Source organism: Scleropages formosus, chromosome 4 (genome assembly GCF_900964775.1).
Source record: "Scleropages formosus chromosome 4, fSclFor1.1, whole genome shotgun sequence".
Taxonomy (NCBI): domain Eukaryota; kingdom Metazoa; phylum Chordata; class Actinopteri; order Osteoglossiformes; family Osteoglossidae; genus Scleropages; species Scleropages formosus.
The window spans coordinates 34,441,750-34,458,222 of record NC_041809.1 but is presented as its reverse complement, the minus strand read 5'-3'; the positions used below and the strand labels follow the sequence as shown (position 1 = coordinate 34,458,222).

Here is a 16,473-nt window from a genome sequence, read left to right as displayed (position 1 = left end):
GTACTTTTTTTTTTTTTTTTGAGATACATATAAACATTTACGTTACATTGCAGGAGTGGCTGTGTAAAGGATTGACCTGAGGAGCATGATCATGAACATATATACTATATATGAACTTAAGAGATCATGGGCAAAGTGGGTCTGGAAGAGATGAGTTTTAAATAATAATAAATAATTTAAAAAAACTGATGATCAATATAAGTGCAGGGCAGCGTACGCAGCGTTGAGCATAATTTTCTTTTGCAGGCCCGTACTTCCCCTTTCTACCACTGCTGTCATCAACAGGAAACTCAGGAGGAAGTGTGATTTTTTTCTTTCTTTTTCTCAGAATCCTCCAGCTCCTAATTTCTTGTGCCGTGCACAGCGTTCTCTAAGGTATTTCTTTTTGGTATGGGCTTCTTTTTGGAGCTGAGAGCCCTTTTCCGCCGATGGCTTGCCGGCCTTCTCACCGCTTGCCCTCCGTTTGCCCTCCGTTTGCCCGCCGCTCGCCCGCCGCTCGCCCCAATTGATTCGGCAAGACGAACCCTTTATAACAGCCGCTCCTCCTTTCTTTTTCATCTTTCCGCCTCTGTGTTTCCATACCTGCTATGGTGTAATCGCTTCTCTGTAATTGCGTAGCGCAACGATGATGGTGAGTTTTTTGCTCTCCTAGGTTGTTGGTCGCACCACTTTGCGCGATCAAGGGCAGACGGAGCACAGCCCAGGCCACAGCAGCCAGACATTTTCTACAGGCCCTTTTGAGTTCACCATGACGGCCAGGACGTAGACGTACAGGAAGAGAGAAGCTGCCGCTGAGCCTCATACGTTCTTACCCCGCGCAAGGATTATTTGGACGCTTCTCTCCGATTCCAAAGAACGGGAACTCGGTGAAACCATGAGTTCTGAGACAATTCCCTCCAAGTCGGAGGTCATGGGTTGGAACGCACCCCGGCTGGCAGAGTACATGAGAAAGGTGAGTGAATACCGTCTTCGCTGCTCCCCTCTTTCCCTGCTTTCACCACTGGCTTCATGAACATCTCTGTGAATGCAGGACCTCCATGTCCACTGCCCACTGAGAGGTTCCTCTCAGAGGTTCCAGTGGGCAACACTGAAAGTTCCAGATAATCTGTGGAAACGTCGAAAAAGGGACGAGTAATTCCTGCACCATCTTAAACCATACAACAGCCATAGCAAATACGAAAATGCAGAGAGCACAGACCTGCTCTCAGTACCATGTATATGTTTTTCCGTCTCATTTTCGTACTGATATATTAAAGCAGTTTGCATAGGTGCAGAGTTTTAATTACAGCAATAATAGATTTTTCCCCATTCAGTGACAGGATGTGCAAGACGATTTCATACAACTGAATATAAAAATTCACATCGAATACAATCAAAATAATATCTAGTATATTTAGTATATTTAATAAGTGTAGTATATTTAAACAGCTGCGTTCTTAATGGAGAACTACTTGTCATGTTATTTGAGGCTGACAGCAATACGAGGTTGGCAGAGTTAGATATAGAAATGGCATTTGACTTGAATTATGGAGACATCCAGCTGGATAAGTGCATTTAATAATTAAAAGTTATCTTTTCCAGCCAGGAAGGGAATTAAAATTACAGGAATTACAAGAAGTAGCCTAATTAAAATGAATTAAATTAAAATTGAACAAATACACCGAAAAGCTTTTGGAAAAAGAAAAAAACGTGTCCGTGAAAATTCTCGGCAAAACAAAAATGTAGAATCATTTTTGAATCACATGCTGCTATTTACATAACACCGTTTATATTGTTTAACTTTTTCAAATTGAGCCCAGTGACCAGAGTCTCAGATAAGCAAAATGAATAAATGCAATATAAAAATTTTTAAAACGTTTAACGTACTTAAGTGTATTTTTCTCTGAGATGTACGTCGCTTTAGAGAAAAATCCCTGACCGCTTATTCTCATAAATAGAAGCAAATGTAAATGTAAACGCTGCATTTCATGGCTGCACCACAAAAACCCTGGAGCGCAACGTTAGCGTGTCACACCCTTTCAACTACATTTCCCTCCTTAAATGGTTCCTTTCTTTTTCGTGTCCTCAGCTGGACCTGGGAGGCTGCGACAAGGTCATCATGAAGCACAGCATGAATGGGCCGCGTTTCCTGGTGAGCGCACGTCTTGCTCCTCACCTGTATTGACCGTTCTCTTCTGTATATTTATGGTCCTACACTTGTCTCACACTGTTGCGTATTTGCGCTCTATGTAGTCTTGTGTACTGTTCTGTGTTGCACCATGGTCTCCGGAAAAACGACCTTTCGTTCCACTGTATACAAGCTATGTAGAGGAATGACAATAAAAACCCACTTGACTTGACTTGACTTGACTTGACTAAAGCCATGTGTTGCTTTGAGTTCCCACCACCACAAGCTGTTGCTTTATCAGTGCCCTGGTTGCCTGCAACGTAATTTACCATCATTCCCGCCGGCTGGATCACCTCCAATGCTTACGGTACACTGCCAGCGAGGGCAAGGCAGAGACAAAGACATCTAGCTCCACGTGGCATCAGGGAATTTTGGGAACTTCCAGTGCTGACACATTTTCCTCCTTCATCCTGTACTTCCTCTTCTTCTGACTGCCACCCACTCACCAGCACTGAGAAATTTCGTGTAGGGCGAGGATATGCCTGGCTGCCCTTCGTGCTTCCTGTCTAGCTGTTCGCCATTGGGGTTTTACAGCAGAGATACTTGTGGATGAACTGACAGACGTTATTTCTCCTTTCCTTTTCAGAACATGTCTGACAATGACCTGCAGAAGTTCCCCAAGATTCATGCACCGTAAGTAAACCGTGCGCCGCTGCATACGAGAAACTAGGAAGTCGCTGACCGAAGCACCGACGTCCTGGTGGAACCATCCATTTGGATATCAGTACAGACATCCCTCTGCTTACATAAATTCGACTTACGTGAATCCAGATTTGTGTAAAAAAAAATTACCAGCATACACATTATTTACGGATAGCGCTTTTATTTCACGTAAAATATCTGAATTATGTTAAGCGCAAGCCGGCGTAACCAGACAAGGCAGGAAGCTCCATCTTCCCAGTTCCCACCAGTTTTGAGCCGTGAACACATCTCCTCTAGTTAGTGTACTGCTTTTTTCCCATATTTTTTACCCTTTTCATTGTTCACAAAGCCTGGTGGTAAACGTGCACTTGAAAGAAAACGAGAAGCGTCTCGCAAGCGTACAGCAATCGATTTGGAGATGAATTTGAAAATAAGAAGGAAGCATGAAGGTGGACAAAGAGTATCGTCTATAACACGGGAACCAGGTTTAGCCGTATCGACTATAAATACGACGGCGAAGGATGCTGCGCGTATAAAGGACCACATGAAAGGAACAGCTAGCATGAAATCAACAATAATAACACTACAGACATCTAATATGTCCGACATTTACTAGAGAATTATATTGTGTAATTTCTTACACCCATGCTTGCAACAAATGCGAAAGAAATGAGAAGTCTTGGCTCTGTAACGGAGGGGGAGGAGGGAATCCGACATACGTAAATTTTGACTTACGTAAGGGGTCCAAGAACGGCCTATTTGCATAAGTTGAGGGCTGTCTGCATTTCTTCTGCATTCCCTCCGTCACTCTCTACCGTTTAGTGGATGAGGGAAAGATTTTCCTTTCAAAACCAGCTGCCATTCCCTCTGTGCATCAGACCAAGAACATATTAATATCATAATCTGGTATGAGTGACGTGTTTATTCCCTCACAATATCGTTTCACGTGTCATGATATGTGAATGATATATGCTAAGTGAATAAATGTAAACGTGAGTAATATCACCATACGAACACATTAGATAGAGGCGCCACTCATGGAGAAGCACCTGCGTGCCGACGACTAAAAATCCGAAGCGGTTATACTGTCCACTACTGAGTACCGGCCTAATTCATACCATGGCTTCATTAGTACTTATTACAACTTGTTAATACTTTTACTATATATCAGCATATTCTATGCTGATTTACATACTTTCTTGTCTTGTACCTGTAGTACTAAACCAAGTCATAATCTTGGTTCTAAAATATTTCCATGTACCAATCTGGCAGACAGGGAAAAGAAGATCAGGTGGAAGGACAGATTAAAGAGGACCTTTTTTTCGATGGATTCCTATTAAAGAAAATGGCTTTTTTAAATATGTGATTGAATGAACGGGATGAGAATTTCTGGGTTTTGTATCACCGTGGGGGGTGCGGTGGCACAGTGGGTTGGACCGGGTCCTGCTCTCTGGTGGGTCTAGGGTTCGAGTCCCACTTGGGGTGCCTTGCGACGGACTGGCGTCCCGTCCTGGGTGTGTCCCCTCCCCCTCTGGCCTTACGCCCTGTGTTGCCAGGTAGGCTCCGGTTCCCCGCGACCCCGTATGGGACAAGCGGTTCAGTAAGTGTGTGTGTGTGTGTGTGTGTGTGTGTGTGTGTGTGTGTGTGTATCACTGCGGTTTGGACTGGGAAACATAACGGAAAAACACCCTCCTTGTGCGCTTAATGGAAAAACAGCATCACGAGGAAGAGGCAGACTAGCCTAGGCGTACGTTTTCGCAAGGAAACAGAAAAAAGAGAGGAGGAATATTTTTCTGTTTCATTCGTATAGTTATAGAGGCTAATTTTAGAAATGAAGAGGCAGTAGTTGAATGCGAGCAAGCTACCTCGTACGCTCTTACCACATCCTGTCAGCGCTGAACCCTCTCACTTGCGACTATCCAAACTTCCAATCAAGACCCCTCGTAATGAACATGTGACCTGTTATGAACATCTGAGCTCTCGGAAGGAACCCATGGAAACAGCAGAAGGTCATCAGGAAACAGGCTATGAAAGTTTGCGCAGCCTACACCTGTCATACGAGGCTGTGGTGCGGTTGCCCTAGAACGCTTTTTTTTTCTTTTTAAATTTGTTTTACAGGTACATCGCCAAAATCTGCCAAGAAATAAAGAGAAAAGAAGAGAAGAAAACAGGATTTTTTATAAGAAAGTGAGTCTACGACATAAGCAAAACAGATTTCGATTGGCGAGTCTCCATTTTTGCTCTGTGTTGATACCAAGCTAGAAATTTCACCTCACTTCACCTGAATATGAATCCAAGATCATGCTGTCTGCACAAAACTTAATTCGATGTGCTCGTTCCACAGCAAACCACCACCGAAGAACTGGGAGCCAGGTACGGTCGACTGGACTTTTTACTCGTTGGCATTACGTTGCACCGCTACGGTATGACACTCTGAATATCGGTGGTGTGAGACAGAACATGGGTTCCTCATTCTCACAATTTTCCTTGTAGAGCCGGTGCAGCAGGATCATGGCTGGGATTCCGAGGAATTTGTAAGTCGATCCAAAAGCCCTCACTGCTACCGTGTTGTCTTCCTGATCCTCCGTTGGCGCTACGATTTTTGTCCCTTTGTGCTCCACACGTTCTTTGGGCCTCTTGTTGGAAACTACAGACCTTTTTCTCCTTCCCACAGGACCAGAGCGATGACAACTACGAGAGCCCCGATGCGGAAGATGACGATGCAGACGACGGCGATTACGAGTCCCCGACAGAAGGGGACCCTAACGGGGGAGGCTTTGAAAACGACAACGATTACGAGCCGCCACCTTCCGGCCCTGAGGAGATGGTGAAGCAGATCTGCCCTGCCAAGCCCATGGGCGAGAGTGACTACATAGGTAACATGGGCCTTGCTTTCTATCAATGCCCTTTGACCTTGACAACCTGGTCCTTCCTATCGAAGGATAAGAATCACACTACGTATGGTGAATCGCAAGACTGTTCTTCAGCTCTCAGGGTTCACGAGGTGAATCCCCCTGGTCCTATGACAGCTGGACAATCTTGCAGTTCACCCTAGATCATGAGGAGTTCTTTACCTGGAAAAACAGAGACCATCAGCATGGTATATGTTCATACCTGAAAGGAATACAATGGAAGGAATATGTCTGTTTTACGACCAGGTGCTGAGAGGGAATCTTCTGCTTTAGATGGAAGGTCGGACTACGTCCAGATTCTTATGGGACGTGACCTCCGACACGGACGAGTTAGATGCCAGGGCAAAAAGGAACATAGAATATACATGAATCGGCCTCATTCTAACAGCACATGAAGTCCGGAGCAACATCTGACCGAAACTGAGCACCATGTAGACTTATGTGTGACTTGTTAAAGTAAGCCTTCTATGTCACTTATTTATCGCTGAAAAATCCTTCACAATTTCAGCTTCATAACTTTAGCACTAGGCTTTGTTTTCTAAAATCCATCCATCCGTCCGTCCATCCATCCATCCATCCGCCCGTCATCAATAACCGTTTTTAGAAGGTTGCTGTCACCGCTCCATCACCTTTTTTACTAAAATTGTGCATTAAAAAAGATACATTGTCATTTTTTGCCCCAAGTTATTACTATATCTACTCATTGGATATTTTTGTTGTCCATTTGAGCGCTCATTATAGAGTACATAAGTACTCTGAAGCAATGTTATCGTAAGAGTGCCACATGAGAATTATCACAAACTTTGAGTTGAATGTATTGAATTAAATTGAACTGAATATATGCATAATTTAGAAAAGAAGCCATGCATTTTCATGCTTCAATGCCATATTATTAGCAGCTGTCAGAACAGGAACTTGTTATCTTCACTTTGTGCGGTTAAAGAGAAATAAAAAGGGTCTTGATGTTTCTAACTGCAAGCATGTCCATATCTGGCTGTGTCTGGGCAGACAATACCCGCAACCGTGTCGTTTCGCTGAAGACAGCTCAGAACATGCCCCCGACTCCACCGGAGCGCCCAGGATCTGGGCCACCTCCTCCTACCGCAGCCCGTGTAAGTGGTCTGTCACCCACACCTGTTCAGGTATTTGCCTGCCTTTTCCTGTCTGCCCCTGCTCACACACTCACGTACTGTTACTTCGGTGGCATCGCTTACCGTTTCCGCCACTTGGAGCCATGAGGTCATTTTGTTCGAGCTTGAAATGTTGCTCTTTTGCCCTCCTTTACCATCGTTGCAAACCCCCTCTATGTATCTGTGCCTCAAACAGCCAGGGCCTCCCTGTCCCGGTCCCCGGCGAGATCAGTCTCCGTCGAAACCCTTCAGGGCTCCAAACATGCGTAAGTCACACGATATCGCTGGACTTCAACCCTCTTTTGATGTTCAGCTTTTGATGCATGCGTTAGTGCCAGTTTAGTCATTTCCGTTATTTATCTCCCCCACCCTTCGCGGGTCCCGTAGCTCCAACAGTGGACCGAACCAAAAAGCCAGGCTCTGTGGAACGAATCTTGCCGGGTCATCCAGACAGAGATCTTCAGTTATCAGGTACATCTTGAAAATTTGCATTTGTCTGACTCGTTATTATTTACTCTGCCTTTAGACCTACGGGTCGCAGGTTCAAATCCCACCTTCAGCTGCAGTACCCTTGAGTAAGGTACTTACCCTGAATTGCTCCAGTAAAATTACCCAGCTGTATATATGGGTAAATAACTGTAGGCAGATTAACATTGTGAGTCACTTCGGAAGAAAGCGTCAGCTAAATGGGTCCCATCACTTCTGTATTTTTCCATGCGTTTGCAAATTGAAGGCACTGGTTCAATACATAGGCGTCATAAAGCGAATGCAACATTTTTTACAGAGATTAAGAAACACCGTGCACTTGCTAACAGAGCTATTTGAGTAATCAGAGTAAATAAAATACCGTAGATTCAGATGTTCAGTCAGACCGAGATTGCAGCAAAGTAACAAAATATTATTGCATTACACAAAGCCACCTTCCGAGAAAGTGATGCGTACAGTATGAATGTAGCCTAGAGGTTTGAGCCTTTGCCTGGTCAATAAAAGTCCCATGGAAAGACCTGGGTTTGACTCCCACCTCCTGCTGTTGCGCTCAATCTCAGCTGATAACTAAAAAAATAAATTTAACTATCATAGGATAGAATCCTGATGCTGAAAGTTGCTTTAACGCTAAATGCAAAACCTGTAACTTTCAGCGCTCTTCTGTTTTCACATTTACAGTTTTAATTCCTGAAAAAAATGCCCTGGAGCTTCTAGTTTGTCACCTGTGGCTCAGATTGGACACATCCAGGATAACATATATCATATATTCTCCATCTTGCTTAAAAAGGACGGAGGGAGACTTGTGAAGTGTTTGTGGGAAACTAACCAGCTACTATATGAACATGTGATGCGGAGGTGTCCGAACAGCTCTGAGGTTTGTGGCAGCTCCATTATGGTGTATGTGAGCTCCGCAGGGGTGCTGCTGCAAGCAAAGGCATGGGCCGAGATCACCGCTGCGGGTCGGCAGCATCCGCTGCTTGCTCAGTTCTTTCTTTTCTTTTTTTTTTGTCCGTTTCTCTTGTGTCTGTGCAGGACGGAAGCCCGGTGGTGTCACCGACAACGTAAGGGTTCCTCTTCATTTTCTTTTCTCAGTTCCTCTTCTCTTTCCCTTCATCTGTGCTTTCAATCTGTGTTACCAGAGGCTTTCTGTAAATATTGTGTTTTGAGCATAAAGTAAAACTTACTGGAGCCAAAGTGCAATTACTGTCCTTTTGGATGTGATCAAAAAAAATAGTCTGAGGGTAGAACGTTGAATTATTGAATATACTGAGACACGGGATAAATCACTGTTTGTCTTTGTACTGTACGATATATCAGTTCACATATTTCGCAGCTTCATGTTCGCCGAGTCATTTTGACTGGTTTCTGAAGGCTGCAGGTCTAATTTGTTGGCGAAATATAAGCATTTACTTATGTTAAATTTGATTAATTTAAGGTTAGAATAAATGGAAGGTTAGTGCAAGTTTTTTAGAATAAACTTCAGAAAGTAGTGTTTACAAATAAAATTGTTCATTTGCATTCGCCAGCTGAATAAATGTATTTTCCTGTGATTGTAACCTGTTGGGAAGGTCACCATACAGAAAAAAAAAAAAAAAAGAAAAAAAATGAACTGAATAGCACCTCTCCTGGAATTTAAAACTCAATTCCATGAAAAGATGAACTGTCTGCAATTTAAAAATTAGAATTTTTTTGATCAGCTTTTATGCAGAATAAACATTTTATTTTATATCAGTAGGACTGCCTGTTTCAAAACCTTTGTTGATTCACACCAGCGTTGTACACGTTTCACTGTTGTGGTCACACACCTCTGCCTTCTTTTTCATCCCACAGCCTGCTCCACCGAGAAGGTAAGGATGCCTTTGCACTGGAGATGTTGTGAATTTACCACTTATTTGCTGTACCAATACAGTAAAGCTCTGATTCTGTGCCTGGCTTACCGTGTGTGTGTGTGTGTGTGTGTCTCACAGCAGAGGTCTGTCAAACCTTCAGCCCAAATGATTTGTGCCTATTGGCTCACTGTCTGGGTGTTGCTGCCTACAGGCCCCTGCCTGGAGAGAAAACTGAAATGCCTCGACTGCCCAAACCACCGCTCCCTGGAATGGTCAACAGGTCCAGTTCTTCCGTTGGAAAGTTCCCGTCGTCACCCAGGTGCGTCTCCTGCTGGTCCAGACACACACGCAAAAAGACACTTGTCAACATATGTTCAAATCCCACCTCCAGCTGCAGTGCCCTTGAGCAAAGTACTTACCCTAAAATTGCTCCAGTAAAATTTCCCAGCTCTATAAATGGGTAAATAATTGTAAGTAGCTGAACATTGTAAGTCGCTTCAGAGAAAAACACTAGTTAAATGAATAGCTGTAATACAGACTAACCAGTGCAGTCTAAGACCATAAGTATCTTTTACAGGCCCAGTCTGCAAGAAAGCAGAAATGATGTAAGTATGTCTTCAGACGTGTTTTCACCAGCCCTCACCAATAATAAGAAACGTGTCTTGAAGTTTTTAGCGTGCTCTCGTTCATCATCTCTCTGCTAACGCACTTATTTGTTTGCTGTTCTGCATCAACAGCTGCAAGACGATGGTATGTAGTGATTCCTTCATTGTTTTCATTGCAAACGCTGCCTCTTGCCTGATGTTTCCAGAAGTTTCCACAACACCCTTATGGCCCTTTGCCTCTTTTCTTGCAAAGTAGGACACATGCCAAGGCCAGGAGGAGGGGCTGTGTCCAACTCCAACACCTTCCCCTTGCCCTCCCGTGGTCTGTCACCCCGACCAGGGCCCGCTGCGCATCCATACTCTTCAGAAAGGTGAACCCCTCCCTCGCCAGTCTACGAAGGAGAAGCAGATGCAAATAGTACAAAAAGAGTGCGTGTGCACGAGTTTCACACCCGTCTTACCAGCCCCTGTGCTTTGCCTCTCCAGCGTGCCCTCTAACATTATGGGAGGCGGATCCCTGCCATCCAGGCTGAGCGAAGGTAAGCTCTCATGCGGACCCCAAGCCAAAATTGATAGGACACTTGGCCCTCATTTTACAAAGATATTTCTGCTTCATTTATTCCTTTGTTTTTGTGTTTTCTTCATCAGTCTATTCCTTCTTGTCTGATGCGGATCGGTCATGACCCGCGTTCGCATGGTCGGTCATTAGTTGGTGGTAAAAGGCACCCAAAGAGAATACGAGTGTTGAACTGCCTTCATTCAGCTCACTTCCAGTGTTTATAGCTCTTATCTGGCGTTCCTGAGTGTTGATGAACAACAACATGAGGACTGTTACATAGATTTGTGGGATGAACCAGTCAACACATTTATTTTTTTAGCAGATGCTTTTGTCCAAAGCAACTTCCAATGAACTCTATGTAGTGTTATGAACCCACACACCTTATTCACCGCGGTGACTTACACTGCTACATACACTACTTACACTGGGTGACTCATCCATACATCAGTGGAACACACACACTCTCTCTCTCTCTGTCACCCACACACTGTGGTGGAACCTGAAGAGCATGTCTTTGGACTGTGGGAGGAAACCAGAGCACCCGGAGAAAACTCACACAGCCACAGGGAGAACATGCAAACGCTACACAGACTGAGCAGGGATCGAACCCACATCCTTTCACACCACCCAGGCGCTGTGAGACAGTAGCGCTACTCACTGTGGCACCATGCTGCCAGATATTGAACATTCCCCCCCCAACTGTTTTAAATTAGTTTCAGTGCAGCTTGAAATTATTAGAATAAAAAAATTTTATAAATTTTTTTTATCACAGATATAGTTGAGATTAATATAGAACTAAGCTCCTAATTAAATCAAGAGACTCAACCTTTTTTTTTTTTTTTTTTAACTAAGCTTTATTCATTATGTAGATGATAAGGTATCTCGAAGGTGGTCAGAAGATATTGAACGTTGACATACTTGTGCGGTGAATCGGTAGATTGAATGAGGTTGTAGAGATTCGGGATTTTTTCCGTAATTTTATTTTCAATTTTAAAGCTGTTTGGAAGGTGAGGAGCCAGTGTGTACCAGATATGTGTAGCTAGTGAATTATGCTGTTTTGTTCATCTCCAACGAAAGTGCTGAGCGGTCACCGGGCCCCACCACAAGGTCCCAACAGGCACACATTGCCACCACCTCAGCCCAGGCAACCGCCACCGATGCTGCCGGAGCCGGATCCAGACGACGATCAGGTTTGCAGCTGCCTGGCCGTTCGCTCTCTCCAACTGCTACTCTCTCACATTTGGGCACACGTCGCACGCCATTCACCCGAGAGCCTTCAAGTGGCCCTTTCTCTACGAACGTGACTCTGCCGTGCGCCGACAGCCCCTTCCTATTAAACAAGGAGACTTAATTCCTCTGTTTTGTCTGGAGAAATAATGATTTGTGCGTGCGCCTGTGCAGGATCTCGACCCGCTGTGGTACGTGGGTCAGGTGACCCGAGGACAGGCGGAAGGCTATTTAAGGGCCATCAACCAGGTGAGTCACTTTGCTTGTTCCTCTTGGGGATCATGCGCACCTGAGGTCCTTCAATCCCCACAGAAGCCATTTAATCGTTGTAAAATCGCAATACGGAGGGTAACATAGTGGTTAGAAGCATCGCCTTCTATTTGAAAGATTGTTTGAATCCTGCTCTTTCCGTGCTTAACCTAATTCGATATAGTATAAATTACCCAGCTCAGTAACAAAGTAAATACTTGTGAGGTAGCTTCGTATTGGAGGTAATGTTATACGGTAAATTACCTCACCCTACGTTGTTTCGTGTTGCGTCGATTTCGACTTTACGTCGGTTTTTTGTTAAATATATTTGGAAAAATACAATTCGTCTTCAGTCGGCTAACGTGATTTTACGTCGGCCAGCCGGAAATATTAAAAATTGTTAAAAACTCAAAAATCACTTAAAACAATAAAAAAGTGTAAAATCAAATAAAAAGTAATGTTAAAATATGTAAAATAATCTATTGTAATCTATAAAATCAATTAAAAGCTTAAAAATAAAAAAAATTGTCTTATTTACCTGCCATTCGGTGCCGATAATGTCAAGTTTTTTTTTTTTGTTTTTCTTTAGCTTAGCATTAATTAAAGTGTATACACTTAAGGGGGATGCTTATTAGGGGTTTATAGGGGGTCTAAATAATTTTTCTAGGGGTTTAGTTAGTTTTCCAGCACTTTTCGACTCAAGTCGCGCCCTTTGGAACCAATTAACGACGTAGGGCGAGGTATTACTGTACGCCGATTTGGACAAAGGGATCAAATACAGGCAGTCCCCAGATTACGAACGAGTTCCATTCCTAAGTCTATCTTGAAACTTGTCTTTAAGTGGAATTTGTACATAAGTCGGAACAGTTCGTGTCCAAAGTCATTTATTCAAATGTTTGTCTTAGTGTACTGTATATCGTGTACCTTTCTACGCACAAAAAAACATTAAAGAAACACTTCCAGATACAATAAAACAACTTTAAGAGAACAAAGTCTTTGTCCTACCTCGCCCTCACGCGCTGACGGACCGCTGTAGACGCACAACGTTTTGATGAGCGTCGCAGAGTAGCGCCGTTTGTTATTACAAATCACTGTATGTAACTCAAACTTTTAATATAATAGGCTTTACTGGGGTTGGTTCGTAACTACGGGTTGTATGTAAGTCGGACGTTCGTAACACGGGGACTGCCTCTAACTACAGATGTACCCAACTATCCACCCCTCCCACCCCCAGGGGATGAGCGTTTTCACTTTAGCACCTCTTGACAACCAACGTCTTTCTCTGCTATCTGCCCGAGATCGTTATAACACCTTTTTATCAAAGCGCCTCTGAGAAATTAGCTTGTGAGAACATGTTTACCAAACACTTCCAACAAACTTCCAACAAATGCTTCGAAACATTTTGCAGCGGCGGCGATGGGAGCAGTAGCTCTCCCATGATGCAACACTGCCGCTGTGGATATAAATAGTTGTTGGGCAACCATTGTGGGGAATGATAGGGGATTTATGACTTGTGTTGTTCTGCTGTTTGACACCTTAGCCAGAAATGCGTGCGTGTTCTTACACTGTTTCTGGGCAATTTAAACATTGTTTAGTTTACTGTTGTACTCCATTATGATTATTGTAATTTATCTTTGTTTGAAGTGTTTTATATCGCTTTTATTAAAATTATATCACATTTATTAAAATTAATTGGGGATTTTGGGATGGGCTGAGAACAGACTAATTTAATTTTCCCCGTAAGGAATAATTGGAAATGACCTCCCTCTGTCCACCTCTTCGCTATCCACCCCTTTTATTTAGGACTTGGATTAAGGGCGAACAACGGGGTACACCTCTAATGGTTATAATAATAATAATAAAAATAATAATAATGATGATGATGATATATTTAGAAACATACACATAGCACTAATTATTATGGAGGAAAATGTAAATTGTAAATAAAGACATTGCAAATAAATAAATGTAAGTGTGAAATGCTAAACTAAGGGGATGGACATGTGGACAGCAAGCAGCAGGATGTTTGTGACTCAGGGGATTGAGAGCGAAGAGCTGCGCTGCTACTGCTTTGAGAAAAACGCTTAATGAAAACATCAAGTCCTTTAAGTTATAATATTCATCCGGGATGAAGAAATGAAAACGATGGAAAAGCAGGTTGCGGGGTGGACACGGACGTCTAACCCGAAGGCTGCTGGCTCAGGAACACCGCTGTGCCATCCAACCCTTAGTATTACCTGCTCCGGCTAAATGTCCACGGTATCGATGGGTCGGCCTGACAGCGGCAGTAGCTTTGGAACAATAGTAATTCAAAAGTGAGAAGCGGTACGATTTATTTCCGCTTCATGCCACTATTTTGGGGTAAGGTAAATATTTGTGCGTTTCAGGACGGCACGTACCTTGTACGGGACAGTTCGAGGAGGTCATCGGTCCAGCCGTACACCCTCATGGTGCTCTACCAGGACAAAGTGTACAACATCCAGATCCGCTACAACAGCGAAAAAGACGTCTTCCTACTAGGCACCAACACGAAGAACCGCGAGGTATTGTACCGCGGTGTCGGCTCGTTTTCTGGAAAGAAGAAGTCAGCTCTCGGTGTATTGAAGGAGGCCAAGCGAGGGTCAAAAATAAAACGGTCAGAAATATCGTACGGTGATTTGCATAACTACAGTAAATTCAGGTGATGAAGAAAGGCCACCTGCTTTCCATGTACAAACATCTATACAGACCTGTAATTGCCCTTTGCAAGCAGACGCGCTCACACACACACACAAAAATGTGTCAATGACAGACCTGAGAAGGAATTTTGCTGTCATTAAAGAGGTTAAACTTGACCAATGCAAAGTATTATTATTATTATGAGATAGAATCAAATAAGATGGGATTATGTCCATCCCTGTAAAGATTTTTTTTGCTATATTGATGTACGTTTTAATATTTAAAGCACAGTAGCTCTGCTGTCTCAGAGCGCCTGGGTGGTGTGAGAAGACGTGGATTCGATTCCCACTCAGTCTGTGTGGAATTTGCATGTTCTCCCCGTGTCTGTGTGGGTTTCCTCCAGTTGCTCTGGTTTCCTCCCACAGTCCAAAGACATGCAGTTCAGGTTCGCCCATAGTGTGTGAGTGACAGAGAGAGAGTGTGTTCAACTGATGTATGGATGAGTGACCCAGTGCAAGTAGTGTATCTAGCAGTGTAAGTCACCGCAGTGAATAAGGTGTGTGTTGTGAGTGAGGAACACTGTAGGTAGCGTTCTGTAGTATATCTAGGATTATAATTTACTTTGAGTGGGAAGGTGTGGGCTGATATTAGTACATGTCATTGGAAGTCACTTTGGAGAAAAGCGTTGGCTAAATGAAGAAATGTTCATTTTCATGTGGTAAAAGCCCAACATTACACATGGAACTGCAGTACTGAAACAACACACACACACAAGGTGGAGCATTGACAGTTATTTATATTACACTTCTTCACTTAGCAGACACTTTTGTCCAAAGCAACTTCCAATAAGCTCTACGTAGTGTTATGAGTCCACACACCTTATTCACCACGGTGACTTACACTGCTAGATACACTACTTACACTGGGTCACTCATCCATACATCAGTGCAGCACACTCTCTCTCTCTCTGTCACTCACACACTATGGGTGAACCCAAACAGCATGTCTTTGGACTGTGGGAGGAAACCAGAGCACCCAGAGGAAACCCACACAGAGAACATGCAAACTCCACATAGACTGAGCGGGGGTGGAACCCACATCCTCTTGCGACAGCCGGACTACTCGCTGCGCCACCCCACTTACGTGACAGTTAATGCTTGACTTCAGCACTTGTATTGAAACTTCCAGTTTGAAAGCGCCTACAAGCAGTTCGCTGAGAATCAGTCCCCGTATCTGTGTATTCTGCTCTGCAGACCTTCATGAGGGTGAGGGACATCATTCAGTTCCACACCCAGGTGCCACTTCTTCTGATTGAAGCAAAGGACCGTGGGGCAGGACCACAGAAACAGTGCCCACTGATATACCCGGTACAGTACCGATGACCACCCTGCGCTCTGCTCCCCGACTTGCGCGCTTGATGAGAGAACCAGGATGAAGAAGTGAGGAACTGGGGCATCGTGAAGAATATCAGAGAAGTTCTGCGAGCTCCAGAATTGCCCTTCATTGCTGAAGAGACACACAGAATCCTCAACTCCTTTGCAAGTCCTTCGCAACTAAGCAGTTCTACTATCACAATGTATTACTATTTAAATATTTCTTTCCTTTTAAACCGTTGTTCTATGTTGTAAAGAGCTTATTGGATTTTTAGACAGATGCAACGATTGCTACTTCCTCGGTGTCTTTCACTGCGTTTCTTTAAGAACCACATTACGAATTTCACAAGACGGCGTCTGGATACCAGGCAGCTCGCAGGCGCGATGATGGAAATCCCAGTTTTAATGCAAATAGCCCTCATCTTTCATGGATTGACCCTGAAAGTTTTAGGAACTTTTTTTTTTTTTTTTTTTTTTTTTAAGTTACAGCCATTTCAAGGCAGATGGTTTTCTGAGATTTAGATTCGCAAGATTATTTTCTGCATTGCTCCATGTACGTGACACTTCTCTCTAAATTAACTTACAGTGTTGATCTACCCACAGTTGTTTACCCATTTATACAGCTGGGTAATTTTT

General features: G+C 43.6%; 1 protein-coding gene across 3 annotated transcripts; it reads left to right on the top strand.

Annotated features, from left to right (window-relative positions):
* The first annotated feature begins 304 nt into the window (after positions 1-304).
* On the top strand, positions 305-16,451 carry lcp2a (lymphocyte cytosolic protein 2a). 3 transcript variants are annotated; one of them, XM_018752333.2, is made up of 22 exons: positions 305-375; positions 653-952; positions 2,069-2,131; positions 2,754-2,800; positions 4,928-4,996; positions 5,154-5,182; positions 5,303-5,343; positions 5,484-5,685; positions 6,730-6,833; positions 7,048-7,117; positions 7,239-7,322; positions 8,370-8,398; positions 9,168-9,184; positions 9,378-9,485; positions 9,744-9,771; positions 9,904-9,916; positions 10,028-10,142; positions 10,258-10,310; positions 11,408-11,520; positions 11,732-11,806; positions 14,194-14,349; positions 15,718-16,451. In XM_018752333.2, exons 2-22 carry the CDS (start codon positions 875-877, stop codon positions 15,844-15,846), a joined length of 1,623 nt encoding a protein of 540 aa, XP_018607849.1. In that variant the 5' UTR covers positions 305-375; positions 653-874; the 3' UTR covers positions 15,847-16,451. The 3 variants fall into 3 exon arrangements, with proteins under 3 accessions (XP_018607849.1, XP_018607848.1, XP_018607850.1); XM_018752332.2 differs by having other exon boundaries at positions 10,025-10,142; XM_018752334.1 differs by lacking the exons at positions 14,194-14,349; positions 15,718-16,451 and having other exon boundaries at positions 10,025-10,142; positions 11,732-12,202.
* The last annotated feature ends 22 nt before the right edge of the window (positions 16,452-16,473 follow it).